Source organism: Chelonoidis abingdonii, chromosome 1 (assembly GCF_003597395.2).
Source record: "Chelonoidis abingdonii isolate Lonesome George chromosome 1, CheloAbing_2.0, whole genome shotgun sequence".
NCBI lineage: Eukaryota > Metazoa > Chordata > Testudines > Testudinidae > Chelonoidis > Chelonoidis abingdonii.
Genome location: NC_133769.1, coordinates 44,900,337 through 44,923,208, shown reverse-complemented (window position 1 = coordinate 44,923,208; position 22,872 = coordinate 44,900,337). Strand labels below are relative to the sequence as shown.

Genomic DNA, 22,872 nt, shown 5'->3' with positions numbered 1-22,872 from the left:
TTTGACAGGTTCTGAGCAGAGAATTATTCTGTTAGTTCATTCTTCACTCTTATAGGCTCCAATTCAGGAGAGCATCTCTATCCAGGACAACTCTAAAGTATGTCCTTAACTTTAAGCAAATGCTTAAGTCACTGATTCTCAAATGTGGCCACCGTGGCCGCATGCAACCACCAGGGGGTTTCCCTGTGGTCACGACAGCTTCCTGGGCGGTGATGGAGAGGGTGGCAAAGCAATGGCCCCTCCCCTTCTCCCTTCCTCCCTGTTGCACCACTCTGCATGTCTCCAGAAACAGGTGGGGCACAACGGTGAAGGAGCAAGGTGAGTTCTCTACTGGGGAAGGAGGCTTAGTTGGGCTCGGACTTCAGCCCTGGGGTGGTTGGGTGGCAGGGACTTAGGGAGGCTGGCTGCAGACTAGGGCTCCAGCCATGGGGCTGCACACTCCAACCCCTGGTCACGTGGCGATGGGCTCCGGTCCCTCGCTCTGGCCACATGATGCCAACCCCCAATCCCACCAGTGGCTGCTGGCCCCAGGCGCTGACCCCCATCTGTGTGCCAACCCCCTAACCTAGCCTGGATGCTGGCCCCAGGCACTGACCCTGAGCTCCAGCAGCTACTCGTCCTGGGTGCAGATCCCCAGCGCTGGTCTTGTGCTCTGGCGGATGCTAGCTCTGGATGCTGACCCTTAGCACTGGCCGTGCGACAGCAGGTGCAGACTCCAAGTGCCAGCCCCAAACCTATTGGCAGTCAAACCCTGGCCACATGCTCTGACCCCCAGCCCTGGCCGCTGACCCCAGGCACTTTTCCTGGATGTTGACCCTGGGTTCCAGCAGGTGCAGGCCATGGGCACCGATCCCCAGCCCCAGTCACACAGCAGTGGACACCAACTCCAGGCTCCGGTAGATGCTGGCTCTGGATGTCGACCTCCAGTCCAGTTGCGCAGCACCTGGTGCCAGTGAGTGCTGGCTCAGGACACTAATTCCTAGCCCCATCTGTGCAGCAGCGGGCACAGACTCCAGGCTCTGACTCTGGGTGCTGACCCTCAGCCCAGTCACACAGCAACAGGTGCTAGCTCCAGGTGCCAACCGCCAGCTGCATGGCAGTGGGTGCTGATCCCCAGCCCTGGGCGCTGAGTCCCGGCCCTGGCCACACAACTGGGGGAATGACCCTGGGCTCCAGTGAGTGCTGGGCCAGGGCACAGACCCACAGCCCCAGGTGCTGACCCACACCTCCGACCACGTGGTGGTGGAGCCCCCATCCATCACCGCTGGCCTCTGCTGCCTCACCCTCAACCCCTCCATTCAGGTCTTACCTTGCCAGGACTTCCTGTGAAAAGTGATATTAACAAACATACAAATATAATTTTTCACAGCATTATTTGTATTGAGTCTGCAAAAAAATCCTACATGAATAAATTACAATTATCCGGATGTGCATACATGCATATTTATTTGTTTTTCCTAAAGTTAATTTAGTATTTTAGGAAAAAGTATCAGCGTGGCCACCAGCAAGAGTTGGTGGCTGCACTCTGAGGCCACCAAAAGTTTTGTTGTGAGAATCTCTGGCTTAAGTACAGTCCTGAATAGGGATAGATTTAAATAAATGCTTAATTGCTTTCCTGAACTGGGGTCTAAATGATTTTCTCTGCAGATAGTGAGGGGATGGCCAGACAAACGTTGACAGAAAAGCGGTAGTATAAATACCCAGGCAGCTCTCCACAGATTGTACTTTTCCTACAAGATTAGATTTATGGACAGGGCAGTGAATGGATTGTTCAGACAATCCCCAACCTGACCTTTCATTTGTAATCATCATCATCATCATCTAAAATTTTATGACTTGAAAAAACAAACAAACCCTAACAACCAAAAATACAGTGTGTTCTACAGACCAATAGCAAATATTTCTACATTTAAAATGTTAAAATAGATAGCTCCTGTTATTTTACGACCCTAAGAATAGGGCCAAATTGTCATTCGTAAAGAATGTGCACATTCACAGATGGTACTCAACATTACAACTAAAATCTGAATAAGACGACCTGGATAAGAAACACATTCAAGCTTCATGGTGTTTGCAAAGTCCATATTTGGATAACATTATTCCTGATTAGGAACAGCAGATCATCAATCCCTGGGACTGGGAAATATGGACTTCAAAGTAACATGGATCACTATCATTATTGTGGTGTATTTTGCATTTCTACTAAACTCACCAAATAAGAGTAAAAAAACCCACAAAAACCTTGCCAGTTAGTTTTTACGGCCCTGTGTTATTCACAGTGGAAAGATCTGGTGCCCAACTTGGATATGTTTGAAGATTAAACAGGGGCACTGCCCATGTCGTGATAGCAAGCATAACTACAGCAACTCCGATGATATTAACACCCAAGCCAGCTTTCACCTAGAGTAATAATAAAAATCAAAAGTTGGTGTCAGAAAAACTAAGCAATTCTGAAGAAAATTTCCAAAATGGAAAAATCAGACATCAGCATAAGTGTGATTATCAAATAGCAACCCTGGATGTTATGGAATTTTTGTTAATAACTCACCATGTCAATAACTTTCAAATGACCATATGAAAATACAATGGCATTGGGTGGATTTGCTACAGGAAGCAGGAATGCAAATGAAGTACACAGTGTAGTCGGTATCAAAATATAAAGTGGGTTCACATGAATAGCTTCAGCCTGCCAGATGATAAAGATAATGAGAAATAACAGATTTGTAGGACACATACCTACAAATGCTTATTTACTACAATAATACGAGCGCAGGAATGAACTGAATAACTTGTTCACATACAAAGAAACAACCTTTTGAAAGAATGACTTATTTGTTTATATTGTGTAACAAAATATTGTAATTCCAGCTTGATTATATTATAATACTTATTGTAATTATAGTCAATAAATATTAGCATAGTAAGAACAGAGTGTTTTATTAACCACAGAATAAAACAAGGGCCCCTGCATCAGAGTATTTACATTCTAACAGACCTCCTCCATATCTAACAGATACAGTGCAACAGTTCAAGGAAGAGCTTTAAAAAAGAGGGAATGAGATTGAATTTGGATGTGGTAAAAGACAGGAAGTTAGCAAAGGGATTCAGGAAGTTAAGTAATGTGAATGAAGCAGTGGGAGAAGAAGATAATTATATAGGAGCCAGGCAAGACGAGAAGATGGAGAGTTGAATATAATAGGTTACAAAGGAGGAAGAAGAGTGGGAGGGTAGAGAACACAGAGGGTGCAGATGGTAAAAGGAAGGAGAGGATGAACTTTATGCAATTGCCCCAGTATTTGATCAGGAGGACAGGGAGAGATGGAGAAGTGATTGAGAACGTGGGAAATACATATTCAGCAACTCTCAGTTGGCTTACTACTATTTTTCAGACTGAGCTTGTCAAAGATTTTGACTTTTGATTTCTCAACAAAATGTTTTCTCAAAAAATTTCAAATTTGATAAAACCCTCCCTCAGAATTTTTCTTTGAAACACTTCCATTTTGAAAAACAAGAATAGAGCTTGTTGGGGATTTTTTAAAAATCATGTTTTTTGTCAGGGGGAATTCTAGACATTTCACCGCCCCAAGCAGGGCGGCATGCTGCGGGGGGCACTCTGCCGGTCGCCAGTCCCACAGTTTTGGTGGACCTCCTGCAGGTGTGCCTGCGGACGGTCCGCTAGTCCCGCGGCTTCGGCATGCTGGAGCCTAGAGCCGCCCCTGCTTTTTGTTTGTTTTAAACTATTTCTTTGACCAGCTTGGTTTTTAAGCTGATGGCATCCATGCTTTGAGAGTCCATTATATATTATTATCATGGTCTCTTGGGGTGGTCTCTTGAGGGGTTTCAGCTTTTCCTGACTGAACCATCTTACTTTGCTTATCAGTCAGGTCAGTTCCTGGACCCTCACATTCAATTAGGTCTATCAGTCCTTCAATTTTAGGACTTGCAATCTCCTTACTTTTTCTTGAAGCCAGCCTGGAACAGGACCGTCACCCCTTTGCTATCCCAGGACTTTCTACCTCCCCTTCTGGCTCTGTACTCTCCCCTTTATAGCAGGCTTTGTTTCCTCTACTGGTTGCAGCTGTGGGTGCCTGCCTCCATGACTGGCAGCTGCTTGGTGTGTGTGTGTGTGTGTGAGTTTATAGACACATTACAATTACATAGTGTATTTTTCTTGGATAGAGCAAGGAACACGAAAGTTAAAACAGACCTAGATAGAGTACTCACCAAAGGTGATAGTATAGGCAAGAATATAGTGATGGTAGCTGGATTGCTGGCCACTTCTGTTACTGAGGTGACAATCAGAGATGATATTAGGATAATCAACCACATCGGTAATGATCCCAGAGGGGTTAATTTGCTTCCTATCCAAGCTGATAGTTTTGAAACCTGAATAAGGAATAGGATTATACAATTATTGAATGAAAAAATTAAACAACACAGTATTAATAAAGTTTATTGACTTATTAATATGTGGCATATTTGTATAGCTAGAGATAATACAGATCATAAAATATAATTCATCCCACCATGTGTTTTTATTGCAGTGCTCTCATATCAAGACATTGCATTTCTTCTTATAAGCCAAGTGGACAAACTATACTGCAATGTTTATAACTTACAGATGTTTACAGAGACAGCCTGGAATAGGTACAGAGAAGGGCTACTAGGATGATCTGAGGAATGGAAAACCTGTCTTATGAATGGAGACTCAAAGAGCTTGGCTTGTTTTAGCCTAACCAAAAGAAGGTTGAGGGGGGATATGATTCCTCTTTATAAATATATCAGAGGGATAAATATTAGGGAGAGAGAGGAATTATTTAAGCTTAGTACCAATGTGGATACAAGAACAAATGGATATAAACTGGCCATCAAGAAGTTTAGACTTGAAATTAGACAAAGGTTTCTAACTATCAGAGGAGTGAAGTTCTGGAACAGCCTTCCAAGGGGAGAAGTGGGGGCAAAAGACATATCTGGCTTCAAGACTAAGTCTGATAAGTTTATGGAGGGGATGGTATGATGAGATAGCCTAATTTTGGCAATTAATTTGATCTTTGACTATTAGCGGTAAATATGCCCAATGGTCTGTGATGGGATATTAGATGGGGTGGGATCTGAGTTACTACAGAGAATTCTTTCTTGGGTGTCTGGCTGATGAGTCTTGTCCACATGCCCAGGGTTTAGCTGATCGTCATATTTGGGGTTGGGAAGGAATTTTCCTCAAGGGCAGATTGGCAGAGGCTCTTGGAGTTTTTCACTTTCCTCTGCAGCACGGGGCACAGGTCACTTGCTGGAGGATTCTCTGCACCTTGAAGTCTTCAAACCATGATTTGAGGACTTCAGTGGCTCAGACATAGGTTAGGGGTTTGCTGCAGGAGTGGGTGGGTGAGATTCTCTGGCCTGCGTTGTGCAGGTCAGACTAGATGATCATAATGGTCCCTTCTGACCTTAAAGTCTATGACTCCATGACCCTAACCTCAAATGTTTTAAGTCTGCTCAAAAAAAAACTAGATAAATTCATGGAGGATAGGTCAATCAATGGTTATTAGCCAGGATGGGCAGGGATGGTTTCCCTAGCCTCTGTTTGCTAGAAGCTGGGAATGGGTGACAGGGGATGGATCACTTGATGATTACCTGTTCTGTTCATTCCCTCTGGGGCACCTGGCATTGGCCACTGTCAGAAGACAGGATACTGGGCTAGACAGACCTTTGTTCCGACCCAGTATGCCATTCTTATGTTCTTATGTTACTTGATAACCTTTAGGGCCAAATCTTGCTCACCTAAGTTATGGGATAAAACAGTGGTGTTCTACATGGGAGCTCCACCCAGGCAGAACAAAGCTGGAAGAATTTTTTTGGCAGACAGTTTATTCACTGAAAAATGCAGTTTTGGGCAACCTGACACTATCTGCAAATTTGTTTTCACTGGATAGTTTAAACTGAGAAACCTTTAAATTTTTTGGGCTGGAGTCAGAACTCTCATAACTTTTAGCCTGGTAGTAGGGGCATGCAGCCAGGCTCAGTTCTCCTCACTACCTGATGCTGAGAAGAGATTTAAACTCAGCTCTAGCCTACGCTATAGGAAGTCTGGCTTAGCCACTGGGATGGGTACCTGTCAATCTCTCTGGTTGAAGCTGTTTTACTGTATATAATTAATTAATTAACCAGTGGAATAGGACTTGAACTTGGGGCTTTCTCATCCTAGATGTTCAGCCTAACATCCACATCGCTCCAGAATCTGTCTCACTCACAGTTTCTTGCCAAACTTAGGATGTGGGAGACCAAAATTCAAATCTGCTTTCTGGAGTCATGTTATTTGTTTGGAGTGTTTCTAGTACAATGGAATTCTAAATCCATCTCTGGATTCCTAACAGCTACCACAGTAATAATAACAAGTAATACAAACTGTGACAGGATTAAAAGATTTTGAAATGACTTTACTGACCAAAATATTTGTATTTTTTCTCCAATTCATTGCTTGCCTTTAGATTTTTTTTTCAACAGCAGAAAAATACAAACTGTTCAGATAACAAAGGATTTGGATTAACTGGGAGTCATTTATATACAGTGAAATTCAGCAAATAAGTCTTTATGTCAAACTTCTGTGCACAAAGACTTAGATGCTGCTAGCTTCAGGCATAAAATCTATGAAGTCTGTTAATTGAGGCTTGGATCTGTTTTTTTTGGTGCCCAATATGAATATTCTTGAATCTTCTCTGCATTTCAGTGTTCCAGCTTTAATGGTTAGCAAGACACACTTGTAAAATGACAGAATAACCTTGAATATGCCGGTAGGCTGTGTTTTTCTCGGCACAGGTCACGTTAATTGTTCAGAATCTTGTAGAAATTGCATTACCTCGCAGCCCTCTGCCAGTGCAAAACCTCCACCAACAAGAAGCGTTATCTCCCAGGGCATGCATGACTGAAATTCCTTCCAAGTAATCAGAGGAGTGTAATCAAAAATAGCTAGGGGAAAAAAGAAGTTTTAAAAAGACTTCTCGATATAACTTCTCTCCAGATATGCAAGTGAAACATATAAAGGCAAATCTTTATCATCAAATTAAGAAGGCTTTTCTTCTCATCATCTTGAACTTCCTGGGGAAGACCCTTTGCAGGTCTGAATTGTCATTACACCATTAACTTCAGTGGAGCCATGATACTTCACACCAGCTGAGAAGCTGCCCCCTTATGAAAGATAGATATTGATGGGATTAATACAACAAGATAGCTACTCTACTTAAACGGATTGCAGTGTAAATTCTGGGCTTCACTGAGACACATTTAGAGTCTGATCTTGTATTCCTTGTTCATCTAAAAAATTCACTGATTTCAGGAGGAGTTTTGAGTACATACAGAATTCAAGCTCAGGTCATATTCTAATCTAGGTAAATTACTTTCTAAGACAGGAGAATGGAATGAAAATAGACTGATTCACCATTTTATATTTTCCTAAGGTTAGTCTAAATAAGAGCTGAAAATATTTTGTTAAGAAACAAACCCTAGTGTCTGATCCAAAGCCCACTGAAGTCAGCGGAAAGGTTTCCACTGAATTCAATGGGCTTTGGATCACGTGTCTACTTAGAGTGAACTTCTGCTGCCCTTACACTGATTCTGTTCTTACTCTGCAAGTACTACCACTTGATTTCCTTGGCAAGGAATTAATTTCCTGCTAAGGTACTCTCATTGTGATGGTGGCAGAATTAGCCCCTTAGTGAGGAAAGAAAAAACCCCGCAAACCAGTAACACCCCCACAAAAAATCCCACACTTATTACCTAGAAAAGTGTATATATACACAATTCTGATTCTCATTTATGCTACAGACACTTTACAAACTCTACCACTGTAAGGGGACCTTAAAGCAAGTATAAATTTCAAGGCTCCTTTCCATTTATGCCCTTTTTAAAACCTCTTTCCATGGCCAAACATATTTAAAGCCACCAATTGTAAATGAGCAGGAGCGGCACCAGAGTTTCTGGCATCCTAGGCAGAATTCAGGGGGCGGCATTTTGTGTGCTCCTCACGGGGCGTGTGGGAGCTTCAGGTTCCGCTCCCATCGCGTCGCTGAAGAAGGGTCCTCCGCTGAAATGCTGCAGGCGACAGGGGCAGTCATTGAGCTGCTCAATTGCCTGCCGCTGTTTTCTGCAGCAGGTCGGCAGAAGGTCCTTCTTCGGCGGCGTGATGGGAGCAGAACTGGAAGCTCCCATGCGCCCTGTGGGGAGTGCACAAAATGCCGCCCCCCCGAATCCTGGCACCCTAGGTGACCGCCTAGGGTCGCCTAATGGAAGCGCCGGCCCTGTAAATGAGAATCCGGCCCATATATGCACATATCAGTGAACCCTTTTTTTGAACACATGAGCTAGTTTATGTACCATAGCAACAATAACATATAAAGTAACATTCAGTGTTACATGGACTTCGAGTTAATCTGGATTTACATGAATGAAACTGAACAAAATCTGTCCCAAAGAATTTTTTAACAATCAAATGTACTTCTCGCCACTTATCCAGCTATTTTTAATTTGTTCTATTTGGTCTTCACTCAGTTTGGACACTGAAATGAAGCTCAGTATCACTTTCTCATCATAGGTCAGTTTTGCTTTCTGAAGGCTTGTCTTCACTATCAGGGTGATTGACACTGCTGCAATTGATGTAATGGGTGTCAATTTAGTGGGTCTAGTGAAGACATGCTAAATCGACATCAGAGTGCTCTCCAGTCAACTCTGGTATTCCAGCTCCCCAAGAAGAGTAAGGGAAATCGACCAGAGAACGTCTCCCGTCAATGCATCACAGTGAAGACACCGAGGTAAGTCAACCTATGCTACGTCCACTCCAGATACATTATTCACATAGATGGAGTCACGTAATTTAGGTTGAATAAGCCCGATAGTGAAGATGAGCCCTAGATCTCATACACTAACTCAATATTCTTGTGTTTTGGTTTCTAGCACTGCAGGGAGATGTTTAAATGGGAACAAAAACTATTTGAATTGATATCATGAACATTTTTCAATTTCTATCAGGTTTTTCTAACAATCTCCATCGCCTATCCACTTTTCTTTTTATTTAACAAAATCTAGTGTACTTGTTGGGTTTAAATACCTGATAGAGTTCCTAGACCAAATACTGAATTATATTCACATAAGGTCATTACAATCCTTAGTCTAACAAAAGTCCAATGAAAATATACCCAACTGTTTTCTCCATTTGAAGTCCTAGACAAAGTTTTTGCTGGAATAATGAAGAAGAGGAGGCCAATTAATAAGGCAACTGTTGAATCTGTAGCAAAGCCTGGGTATCTAAGAAGAGATTAAATGTATTTTTAGTAAATAAAGAATAAAGGATATACAGCTCCAAGAAAAATAATATTCTGTAGAAATAGTGTACAAGAAGAATATTATAAATACTAAAGCTTTTGGTCTCTGTGTGACTGCACAGTAATTTGTCACATTCTGTCAAGTTTATAAATCTGCAGTTATATGTTACTTAAAGGTTCCCATTTTCACAAAATAATAATAATAATAAATAAATAAAATAAAAAATGGCCAGATTCTTGGGTGTAATATAGTTGCGCTGCACTTCTCCCAGTGGTAGAATCTAGCAATAGAGCCAATGTAACTGGTCCCAGGAAGATCATTCCTGCCCAAAGAGGGATCCTCTCATGATCTAGAGATAACATGGAGCCTTTTATGACAACCCCTCTCTCCTGCCACCATAGGAGGCATAACCATAGAGTCTGGGGTGCCCCTGTGCTGCACTGATCTCTGGGTGCATTCACAGCTCCTTGGAACTGTTTGAAAGTGGTGCAAATTAGAGTAGCCCTTCCACTGCTCTGTTTACTACAGGGGATCAGCTCAACACAGAGCAGGCCCAGGATCAGAAGAATGAAAAGGTGAGCTTTATGCCACCTTAACACAAAAATACTCACCCAATTTATGCTGTGTGCTTCTCAGGCATAGTCCATTGTGTCCAGTTCTGCACTTCTCACTCAGCCAAAACTCCCATTAAGTAGAATGAGAATTTTGCTTGAGCAAGATGGATCTGAGCCAATGTCTTGTTAGTATTTATTTTTTTTTTTTGCAAAGGGCCTTGGGATCTCCTTATTTTTGGATTGATACAAAGTATTTTTCCTTCCAGCATCATGCCACATTTCCACATATTTTTGGTCCTATCCTGGTTTATATGTTCCAGGAATAATTTGACCCTTAGGTTTTATATTATGTTAGCTATTTCCTTGGAATAAACCATCACACTTTGTTACACTTTATAACATTGTATAATCCAACAGCGCAACCTAGGGTATCCTAAATCTATTAACAATGCTGAGTGAAACTCAAAGATATTTTAATATGAATATTGCACTGAAACCACCTCATTGTTCTTCTAAAACTAATTTTGTCCCACAAACTCTCGTGTGAAAGGAACACTACTAGCTAGCTTCTTAAGGATGTAAAAAGAGGAATGGTCCATAAATGCTGGCAGTGTGCTTTAAAAATATTTTTGTTCTGTTGTCTACTCCCATGGAAAAGATTTGTTTTTGCAGGCTATCATTTTTAGAAATAATATGTGGGACACATTAATGCCACTGCTACTGCAATACCCTTATGGCTACATGTACAATACTCATGTGACAATATTGCTCAACCTTCCCGCTTCATCCGTTCCTAGTACAGCCACATGCTCCCTGGTATTCCAAGCAGACATTTATAGGAGGATCCTATTCTGTACTCGGGTATGAACTCACTAGGAGTTGTACTGGAATGTAGGATTTGGCTTGTAATGATATAATGCCTGCAACTACTATGTCTAGGCAGCAGACACATCTGTGAACAATAGTGAAGTTACAGAATTAGATTTTCAGATGCAATTCCATTATTCCTGGAAAATCTGCTCTTGGGACAATACTGCATACACAGAAATGGATTCAAAAGGAGAACAATATCTGAGCTGGAATTAAAAAACGGCACCTGTCACTGCTGTTTAACATGATGGGCATGGGTGTTTAACTGTAGTTTTCCAAAGACCACTGTGTATTGAAATATATGATTTTTAAGCACTTATTTGCCTGACTTATGATACATGGATACAAAATATGTATCAGCATGAGGTGCTATAAAAATAATTGCCCATATATCAGGTAGGTATGGTCCTGTAAGGAAATCTCACAATAGGCTGAATTGAAGCAATCCTGGGAAATAGGCCCAGTGGCAACCTAATGTGGATGATTCTATTCAGGTTCTTGTCCCACATTCATCATTGTGTATCTGAACACCTTCCAGAAGTGCATGTAGATGGCCTAGTATTAGAATTGAATAAAAAAATATAATCAATATATGTCATCCTTGCACGCAGTCCCAGTACATTATTATATTAAAAGGAAAGTAATTCAACTCCCTGAACAAATTCTTAACTCCCTTCTGAAACTGCAATGTACAAAACTGTATTTTTGATCAATCTAAAGAGGACTGTAAGAATAAGAATATAACTGCACATTTTTTATGGAAATTATTATACAATCAATTAATTATAATAAGAGGCATACTGAATTGCAGCACATGTTGTTACTTATGCTTTCATTGTAAAGCAGTATAGGCTTTGTATTTCAACAGGTTAGGTCAGCTATCATACAGTACAATGTGATTTAGCCTAATGTGAAATGAGACATGTTTGCAGTCTATTTCAAAGGAAAACATTAAAGGATATCCACAAGTAACACACTTGTGTAGCACCTGTGAATAGTATAGCTACGCTCCACTCCTCTCTTTTTAAGATCAAGGTGCTTTGATAAACAATACACAGAGAAGATAATATAGGAACATATCAGTATGTGCACCTTTAAAAAGCTGTTTACAATTGCTTTGTTAGTATCGGGATAGGTCATTAAGTGAACATTAAGTGCTATTTTAAAGCAGGTAGGCAGTCAGTTTGATTGGCGGATTGCTTGATTAGCTCAGCACTTTAAAATCTTCTTTAAAAAGATGTTGCTTCATGCAAGAGCAAGATCAGAAGCTCTTCTATTGTTGCTGTGGGGGTAGATTTTTTTTTGAATTTTTGCTATTGTTTAGATAAATATGTTTAAAAGATAAAAAACAATTTTAAAACTACAAGATGCATTATACTGATTATCTTTCTTTGGGTGTCACAAAATAACTCTGCTTAACACTTTACTTTTTCAAAGAGCTACAACCATTAACTAATTATTCCTTACAATACCCTCCCTGCGTAAGTTTTGGGAAGCCAGGCAACTGTGTTTGTGTGCGTGTGTGTGTGTGCGTGTGTGTGTGTGTGTGTGTGTTAATATATAGTAAGGAGAAAACGTACTATCCCAGCTGAGATAGATATATATTCTGGGCATCATCATAGATAATATGTAAAGCTAGCAGAGCGAATGAGGTTGCCCAAGGAGAGGATATATATAGAGATAAGATAGGACAGGCCCCCGGGGGAACAACAACAGACAGCTGGAGAGTGGAAGAGGAGGAGGAACTACAAGAGGATATGCAGAAGAATTGGTTAGGGAGGTAGGAAGAGAACCAGAAGAGGTGAGAGAATCGTAAGCTTGGGGAGGAGAGTTTTCAGTATAACAAGTGTTCAACATGTCAAAGGCAGCAGACAGACCAAGAAGGGTAAGAATGGAGTTGAGTTATTGATGAGGAGCCCAAGAAATTTAGAAGAGAAAGGAAGATGGGGTGGTACCTGGATAAGCAAGTGGGGTCAAGAAAGGTTTTTTGAGAGAGTGAGATGAAGGGCAATGGAAAGGGAGGAGCTGAGGAGGTCAGGAGACAGAACAGGATTGAAGGACATGCAAATGAGAGGAGGTTGGACACTTCAGAACCAGAGATCATGCTAAAGGAGGAGAAATGGCAGGCTGTGGGAAATAGGGCAGAGAGAGGGAGATTGTTTCACACTGGCTCACATTGATTTTTTTTTTTTGAAGAAGTCAGTCAGGTATTAGAGGTTGAGGAGGGATTTGAAAGCAGAGGATGCATTTGTGTGGCAGACTCATGCATAGCTAGTCTCTGGATTTTCTCAAGAGTCATTCAGAGGAACACAAGCAGCAGCAGAGAAAGAAGACGCAAGGAGTGAGCCAAGCCTGGGCATGTGTGGGATAAATACAGCTGTTTGAGAGAAGTGCAAAAAAAGCTGAGAATGGATGAGAAGATAGAATTGTGTGTGGAAACTATGGAGTCAATGTAAGAGTGAGGTATGACAGGGAGGAGTGGAGGCAGGGTATCAGAGAAATGGGTGATAAAGAGTTAAAGGACATTTTATGTAGGCTACCAGATGGATTCCTTCCAAGCCCAGAAATAACCAAAAGATGCACTATTTGGTGGCTGCATTCTGGTCTGCATGAAGTTACTGATATTTATTATTTTATGACACACACGAGTCTGCTAGTTGCTTCACAGAAAAGCTCCAAAAGGACGGCTCCTTGCCCCCAACACCTTAGAATCTAAATGGAGGACATAACCAGCAAAAAGAAAAACAAAGTGGTTAACACCCCTAGTCAGAGGCAGAAAAGGAACGGTGGGGAGAGCAAAGCAGCTCAGGGGAGTTGTTAGTGGATTAAAGATTGTTGTAATAAATCATAAACAGCCCCCTCCCCAACTGGAGAGGTGTTAACAGGCCGCTTCACCTTGAATGGTTGCTTGTGTTAACTACAGGTGCTAAACAATTTGTTCCACCTTGTTTTCAGCTGTGACATTCTGTGGCCAGATCTACATAACAGACCTATATCGTTATAACTATGTCGCTTAGAGTGTGAAAAATTCATACCCTAGAGTCACGTAATTATACTGACCCTACCCCTCTGTGTAGACAGTACTGTGACGATAGAAGAGCTTCTACTATCAACATAGCTGCCACCTCTCAGGGAGGTGGATTAATTATGCCAACAGGAAAGACTTCACTTAAGTGCTACAGTGGTGCAGTTGCACTTTTTTAAGTATAGACCTTCCCTGAGTTAGTTTCTCATATCTGAAGAACGCTGTGTAAGCTTGAAAGCTTGTCTCTCTCACCAACAGAAGATGGTCCAGTAAAAGATATTACCCCACCAACCTTGACTCTCTAATATCCTGGGATTGACATGGTTAAAACAACACTGCTTACAGGCAAAAAGGAAGGGGAAGGTAAGAAAGGGGCACAGGTTATGTACATGTGATAATGTGGTTATTCCATTTAGGAAACACACCAGTCATGATGGTTCAACATGTTTGTTTTCTGTTTTGACTGAAACAAAGTGGTGCTTTCAATTGAATTCCTAGTAAGTGGTTGTCTACATCACATCTGGCACCACTGTGTGGAGTTTCAGCAGAGAGGCTAAGGACTGAAAGGACATGGAAACTGAAATACCTTTTCTTCCTGGAGGTATTTCCTCCAGGTTCAGTTGGAGGCACACTGGAGAGGGTGGGAACAGTCTGGAGAAGCTTGCTGTATTTGTTTGGTTTGGTCATCTCATTGGTTATTCACCAAACCACAACCCTTCTCTTCATTCGCATCCACCCTAAAACCCCATTTCTCTGCATTGCTGATAAGCAGCAAGTTAACGTACACAAAGCACATTTTTACATACTCAAAAGAATCACCAAGATGTGCCCACTCATAACTAATCTCATTTCTCATATAACTACATAACCTCCACCCCCATCCATCCCCTTACTCATTCGCGCTCATTGGGCATGTCTAAAATTAGACTGAAGCGCATTAAGTGCCCTCCATGTCCTTGAATTTGGTCTGTAAAATTAGTACATTTTAGTACTACTACATTTTCAATATTGTCCAAAGAAATATTGCTGTCGTGCTGTTCCCATATCGTAGATAAACAAAGATTTTCAGTGCGGTCAGTCTACAATCTTTCACAAGCACTAAAGTTCACTTTAAATCCAGGAGAAAATGAAACACTTAAATACAGTATAGTCGTTGCTGGTATTTCAGCTGTTTTACTTACTGAGGAAAAAGAGAAGACCATCCAGGGATGAATCCAGGCTCTCTGGTAAACCACAAGAGGGCCATTAAAATGAACAGGACAAGGGTAATGATTTCTGGGTAGCTGGAGCAAAAGCACAATTTGTTAGTGCCTGGTTTCCTTACATTTAAATCTGTGCTTGTTTTGAAATCGCCTGATGTTTTGCAGTCTGTTTTACCTTATTGGTCCAAGTTTTGTGTACTCTTCTTTAATCACCTGTGCTGAGGCCTGTTCTCTGGGTGTTTTTCCCTTGCCACATCGAAACATTTCTTTGAAACTGGAATGTAAGTCAACAATAATGGAGTGTTACTCTTACAGGACAGTCACAGATCCCAATCTTTCCAGCTAAGTATACCAATTTACTAGGCTAAGATTTCAGTTCTACCAGCCAGTGCTCAATATCTCCTATTCAGTTGTGCACACTCTGAACTTTACAGTACTGATTTGGAGTAACCTGAGCAGGCTGGAGTCTACACAAGTGAATGGGAGCTTGGCAGAGGCAGCAGCAAAATATAGCCCCAAACTCAGGCTTGTCAGAGGCAACCTAGATCTCTGGGTTCTTTAGGGATGTGGCATGGTCTAAGGGCTAAGGCATAGGACTAGGAAATGAAAAGCCCTGGGATCTATTCCTGTGATGTCTTTAAATATTTGAGCCCTCTGCAGTGCAAAACCTCACTTTTGTGTTAGTTTCAGTTTTGCGAACACAGCAGACAGTTGTCTTTCTATCAGTTCCCTCTGTGTTTGCGACTCTCTCCTTCTCTGCTGGGTCCAGAAATATAACATTGGCAAGACAGGATTTATATCCCATGAGTGTTCAGTGCTCCCATTTCCTGAACAACAAAAAGAAAGAGTAAGCAGATAACAATGTGAAAAGGGGACAAAGTTCACTTGGTGGCACAGGGTGACAGCCTGCTGTTTTTGCTTCTGGGAACCAGTTCGCTACATAGGGGGAAGTAGGCAATTAGAAGCAGATCAAAGGAAGAGGTTTCTGCTGTTGGGGCTGTTCAAACAAGACAGTGAACAGCAGAAGTAGAAGCAAGCAGCCATCTTTGTTGACTAGATGCTAGCAGGCAGGCAAACGGCTGCACTACAGGATCGGTAGCCAGCAGAGGGAGCCCAAATGCAGCCAAAGGAAGAATTCTGAATTTTGCAATGTAAGCACACAACCAGCAGAGGGTAAGCCAGAGCAGATAGTGTACAATTTAAAAAAAAAGAAAGAAAAGAAAAGAAAAAGAAAAGAAAGAGTTTCCCTGTGGAAGCGATGTCCATGAGGTGCGAAGTTCAACAGGAGAGCAGTAAAATGGCATCTTTTATGGCAATGTTGGTGAATAACGGGTGGTATACCTCAAACATTCTGAGCAATTTGTAACCTGCAATGATGGGCATTACGTCTTTCAGCTCACTCCTATGCTATTCAGTTCTGTAAAGAGACTCAGCACTGCAATGCCAATAAGCTGTCACTCCTGCCATGCCCAAGTGCCCATCAACCCAAAGGAACTTCAGATGAAATATTCTATCTCAAGTTGAGGGATAGGTTACTCATCACTAGCACAGACATCCACAAATGAACTGCTAAGGATAATGTGTTTTCACTTGCGAAGGGAAGTAGAAGCAAGCTGGATCAACATAATTCCCAGTTTACACAATTCATATCACATCAATATGAATTATCTGTGAATCATAGTTGCATCTTATGGGGAATGTGAGTGAATGTTCCAAAATCACTTCAGGGTCAGATTTTGGAAGCTCTTCATGAAGGTGATTTTGGCATTGTACGGATGAAGACCATAGCCTAGAGTCATGTCTGGTGACTGGGGGCTGACAAAGCTATTGAGAGGAATGTAAAGTGCTGTACTATGTGTCAGCAAATTCAGCATGATCCTGACCCATCTCATCTACAGCCTTGGTCAGGGCCTCAGACTCCTTGAATACATATTCATGTGGACTTTGCTGGATCTTTAGAAGATTACATGTTCAAAATGGCCAGAAGGTTTCAGAATGACTTCTACAACAGTCACTAAGACCACTGGACATATTTGTACTTTGTTTAGCAAGTTTGGTTTACTGGTACAGTTGGTGAGTGACAATGGACCTCAATTCTGTTCTGAAGAAGTTCACAGGTTCCTAGCTTCAAATGAAATTCAGCACATATGCTCTGTTCCATATTATCCTGCTACAAATCGACTAGCAGAATGCTATATGTAACCACTTAGGCATGCCTTAAAAGCTAACAAATCTATTTTGAGTCATCAGCAGAAATTGGACAATTTGTAGCTTCTCTCCAGGAACCCTCCACATGCTACTACCCAGGAGTCACCTGCACCTCTTTTCTTGAAGCTGTATTTGCATACCTGTTGGAACCTGCTACGTCCTGAAATTTCTTCATGTGTAGCCAAATCTCAAACTGCAAACTGATCAATCATATGAGACTTGTCATCATTCTTTTCAAGTTGGGAACTTAGTGTAGAATTGCAACTACAGTTGCAGAACTTGTAAAATGCACAGGACCTGTTTTGTTCATGGTAGAACTATCCAGTGGTCTTTTATGGAAATAACATGGAACAGTTTCAGTCTTGATGAGTACCAGAGTCCAGGGATGTTCCAGTAAGTCTATCTGTCTAATTGAACCTCCTTCTCCTGCAACTCTTAATTTCGATGACTTGTTGGGAAAAAATGTGTTATCTGATCCAGTTGATTCCATACTAGATGCAGCTGATTCCTTACCACTGACTGTTCCTGTTATTCAGAACTCTGCTGGACCACCATCACCACATTGTCCCAAGAACGTACAAAAACCAGTTAAATTGTTTAAAGAACAGGAGTACTTGTGGCACCTTAGAGACTAACAAATTTATTTCAGCATAAGCTTTCGTGGGCTACAGCTCACTTCTTCGGATGCATAGAATGGAACACACAGACAGGAGATATTTATACATACAGAGAATATGAAAAAGTGGAAGTATGCATACAATGGAAAATCTAATATGAGATGTATATCCGTCAGTAGGAGCAAAAACCTCTTTGGATGATAAATGAGATGACTAGAAGTGTGAGGAGACTTAACATATGGGAAATGCTTCCATATAGTGTATGACCAATCCATTCACAGTTTTCGTTTAAACTTTAGTTAAATTATATCTATTGTCAAGTTTATTAATGGTCTAGTTGTACGTTGTGGGAAGATCTGTAATTGTTGTGAGATCTTTCCTTGTTGCAAATTGCAAGTTAAGTCTGTCAGGATGGTAGAAGGCTGAGTTGTTTCCGACGCAGGGCTTAGGATATGTTTTTGAGATGTCGTTGTGGTCATTTTAATTTTTGATAGGCTGTGTTTGGCCTAATGGTACATGGCAGAGGGGCATTGCTGGCACATGATGGCATATATCACGTTGGTAGATGTGCAAGTGAACGAGCCCCTGATGCTATTCCAGCGGAGAATAATCCCTTGCATTTTAAGTCTCCTGTAGTCTACCCACAATTCTTAGTTAAGTTATATAGTGTTTATTTTTAGCCATGTAAACGATAATGTATGCGTGTTTGAAAAGTTTTTATAGTAGGTTGGAAGAATGTGATGTCCTGCCCTTTTAAATGTTTGAGCACTCTACCGTGCACAGTGCAAAGCCTCGCTTCATGTTAGTTTCAGTCTTGCAGCCTGAACAATAAAGCCAGCACAATAGAGATCTTTGTTTCAGTCAAATCTCTATGTTTCTATATCTCTATCTCCTTCTCTGCTGGGTCCAAATATAGCAATACCCAGTCCTGCCACTGGGCCAAGATGTGGTCTTAGGCAAGTCACTTTACTTCTGTCTCTTTCTGTCCCATCCCACTCTTTGTTATTCTATTCAGATTGTAAACGACTTGAGGCAGGCACTGTGCTTATGCAGAACCCAGCACAAGTAGGGCTCTAGGCTCTGCCATCAAAACAATGATATTAATAACAACAACAGGCACATAAGACTGGAGTACTGGTGTGTCTGCCAATAAATATCTATAGCTAAGAGCCACCTCATGTCCGAACATTGGAAGTTCATGTTTTAGACAATCATCATTATGCCTGTGCAGTATTATTCATCACAGTATTTCTGTCAGAAAGAACAAAGGCCTTAAAGGACAAATTGGCTTGTCTGCCCATGAAGGGGGGTGCTTTCACAAAGGAACAAATGAAGCACACAACATATCCATCTAATTAAGGGAAATAATCTATGTCTTCACTGAATCAGACTCTCTCCTGTTAATACATTGACTTCTTTTCTAATGGAAAAGTTTTTACTGGGTAACTAGCCAGCACATTAATCAGAGTGTTCTGTAGCATCTTTTGCAGGGGACAAGATTAGCAATTTTGGCTTTCAATCCAGGCTCTTGAAGTGAGCCACTCCACAGCATTAATAAGAACACTGTCAAAATGGCCTAGAAAAATGAAATGTTAACGTTTCAAACTGTCAGTGGAGTGAGAAGGAAATTTAAGATGCTTCTATTTAAGATTAAATATAGAGGTCCTAATTTTCCACTGTCTTCACCTTAAGCAGCCATTTATACCTGTGGAAAGCAAATGCTATGTGGGAAGCATTTCACACTAAATTACTCTGGCTCTATTTTTCATACTTTTGAGCACCTACTTCATACAGCTGTAAATAAGTATCCAGAGTGCAAGGCAATGGAGAATTGGGCCCAAAGAACTGTCATTCTATCCAAAAACTTGAAGCACAAAAGTCAGGGGTGAAGCAAACCCACCCAAAAAACACACACAGGAATATCTGTGAACAGGAAACATTGTATTTTTCTCTAAATATAATATGTCAGTCTCCTCATCAAGTTTGTTAGATAAACATTGTTCAAACAAAAAGAACAGGAGTACTTGTGGCACCTTAGAGACTAACAAATGTATTTGAGCATAAGCTTTCGTGGGCTACAGCCCACTTCTTTGGATGCATAGAATGGAACATATATTGAGGAGATATACATACACATACAGAGAGCATGAAAAGGTGGGAGTTGTCTTACCAACTCTGAGATGCCAATTAAGTAAGAGAAAAAAACTTTTGAAGTGATAATCAAGGTAGCCCAGTACAGACAGTTTGATATGTTCAAACATAGGATCAAATGCTGGCCTCATTGAAATCAGCCAGGAAACTACTGTTATTTCCATAAAAAGTGACAGAGTCCTGTGGCACCTTATAGACTAACAGAAGTATTGGAGCATAAGCTTTCGTGGGTGAATATCCACTTCGTCAGATGCATGTGATGGAAATTTCCAGAGGCAGGTATAAATATGTAGGCAAGAATCAGTCTAGAGATAATGAGACTAGTTCAATCAGGGAGGGTGAGGCCCTCTTCTAGCAGTTTAGGTGTGAACACCAAGGGAGGAGAAACTGCTTTTGTACCTGCTAGAAGAGGGCCTCATCCTCTCTGATTGAACTAACCTCGTTATCTCCAGACTGATTCTTGCCTGCATATTTATACCTGCCTCTGGAAATTTCCATTACATACGTCTGACGTAGTGAGTATTCACCCACAAATGCTTATGCTCCAATACGTCTGTTAGTCTATAAGGTGCCACAGGACTCTTTATTGCTTTTTACAGATCCAGACTAACACAGCTACCCCTCTGATACTTGTTATTTCAATAACATCAAGTTTTGGACCACAAATTGTAAAATCTGAATTCTTCTCTCAGATACTCTCTACTAATGATGTATATATATTCTATAGAAATGTACAACATATTTTACAAAATGGATCCTTGAATAAGTTTTCCTGTGGTGTCCTGTTGGACAATCCAGAGAAGCCATAACAACTGATAGTGTGAATTCTCAGCACTTCCAGATAACTCATTTGTGCTATTTGACAATGAAATGACAATAAATTGTCACCATTCTACAGTGTGTGCATTAGATATAGACATGATGTTCCTTTTGATCTGTATAGAATATCTCATGCATTATCAACCTGTCATTTTACTATTTGCTTTTAACATTTACTCACTTGAAACCAAGGAAAAGCCACTGGAGCCAGACCCAGGAGAGCAACATAATGATAATAGTGATGGGGATGGAGAGTATAAACCAGGATCCAAAATTGATGCACTGGCAATCTGGGTAGCGTCTGAATGAAAATAAAATAGACTTACATTAGGCATTGCAAGAGGAATCAAACCATATATAAAATGCCATCAGGCTCTGACGCGCAGGAATACTCGGGGAAGACTGCTGCTGTCAGCTGCCTCCAGTGGAGCAGGAATCTTCAGCCACAGGCTGTCAGTGTCATCTCACTCTCTTATCCTGTCCCATGATGATAATGGCCATTAAAGTAACTGGGCTGCTCATATCTCTGTGTCCAGCTCTCATGCCATGAGCACTGAATATCAGAGCAGCAACAGAATACCCCATTGCTCCCTGGATCGAAAGAATTAAATATCTACTCTGTGGTAAAGGATCCTCATGGCTCATGGGGATGGCGGTGGAGGAGGAAGGGCCAGTAGGACTGTGGGGCAATGGAGTAAGAGAAGGAAGGGCCTTTCTGTGAGAAGGAGTAGTGGTGGAGGAAGATAGGGCCTTAGGGATCTTAAGATGGGCAATGGAGATGAGAAGGCAAGAATTGGAGGGAAAAAGGCCAATGCACATTTAATAACAATGATAATTGCTTATAAAATGTCCAAGAACATTTGCTGAGTTGGAGCCTGAGGGAGAGGTGTGTGGAGCCTTGCAATCTGGTTGGGGCCCCATATAATCTGAACCCACCATGCAGGTTTGCAGATAAAAGGGCCACCCAGCCACAAAGACCCCCCCCACCTGCAGACATCTAAGGAAAGTAGAGTTGTTGTAGGATTTTCTGAAAGAAAAGGACTGGCTGTTGCAGCCGATGGAGACCAACTGGGGAAAGAGGTAAATGAGCAAATGTTATGTTTAAACCACAAGCTCTACCTACAGAGCCTTTAACTCCATATGGAGCAGATGCTATACTATGGGGGCAGTCTCTCTTCTCCTTGCTAGGGTCAGAAGGAAAGGAAATTGGGACGTTTAGTCAGAGATCATAACAATTCTTTATACCTGAATCTTCTGCATTCCAATATTTTAAAAGGAAAGCCTCTGGTAATGTTCAAATAGGTCTTTGGGGCAGGGAGCATTTTCCAAAGTGCTGTGCAAGTTTATAATTAAAAAGATATGCTTTTCTAATTTTAATTTCATTTAATTATAAGAGTAATAATAAAAAAAATAGATCCTATCATTATAATGCCATCTGGGAGTGATCCAAAATGTCTGCATCCTTCTTGAGATTAAAGTTCCAATCTTCAACCGTAACTAGTGCTGAGATAGCAGTGTTTGAACTCATTGCTGTCAGGGAACAGGAATTAAATTCAGACAAGAAAAGATAGCACATTATTATACATACTCTATTGACTACATGGCTGTGTATTTCTTATTAAATGATTAAAAACACTCTCTAGAACATACCTTTTTCTTAGATAGTATGAGAGTGACTTTACTGTTACAATGACTCAGTTTCACAATTTATCCAACATTTTGATATAGTACTTATCATCCTGGAACCTGATTTATGTTCACATTAGTTAGCAATTTTTGCCAAGAAGAACAAGCTCTTTACCTCTCTATACTACAGGGCAAGCTCTGCTCTCAGTTACTTATTTACTGCGGTCAGATTGCAGTGTAACTTTGGGGATACTTGAGGCTATACTTACATAGTTCTAGTAACTTGAAGATTAAGGTTACCTAATCATTAGCCCTCTGGCAAGTATTGCTTTGAAAGACTGTTGGACTAATTAGAATTTAAAAATTATTTAAATGCTAATTAATCTAATATGTTGACGAAAGTGATGACACAGATTGGATTGTCCCATTGATAAAATCTTGCCTTTGAACAGAAATGGACTGGATGACCTGCTGTAATAGCTTTTTTC

The 22,872-nt window shown here is 41.1% G+C and overlaps 1 protein-coding gene across 1 annotated transcript in view; it reads right to left on the bottom strand.

Moving 5' to 3' along the window:
- Positions 1 to 1,768: 1,768 nt before the first annotated feature.
- SLC13A1 (solute carrier family 13 member 1) overlaps positions 1,769 to 22,872 on the bottom strand; it is an 87,201-nt gene continuing 66,097 nt past the window's right edge. Inside the window, exons 9-16 of the mRNA XM_032768830.1 lie at positions 20,940 to 21,059; positions 15,139 to 15,237; positions 14,943 to 15,044; positions 9,191 to 9,294; positions 6,854 to 6,963; positions 4,225 to 4,386; positions 2,549 to 2,686; positions 1,769 to 2,400 (exon numbers count right to left, since the gene is read on the bottom strand). Of these exons, the coding sequence (XP_032624721.1) occupies positions 2,257 to 2,400; positions 2,549 to 2,686; positions 4,225 to 4,386; positions 6,854 to 6,963; positions 9,191 to 9,294; positions 14,943 to 15,044; positions 15,139 to 15,237; positions 20,940 to 21,059 (979 nt within the window). The 3' untranslated portion in view covers positions 1,769 to 2,256. The remainder of the gene's footprint in view (positions 2,401 to 2,548; positions 2,687 to 4,224; positions 4,387 to 6,853; positions 6,964 to 9,190; positions 9,295 to 14,942; positions 15,045 to 15,138; positions 15,238 to 20,939; positions 21,060 to 22,872) is intronic.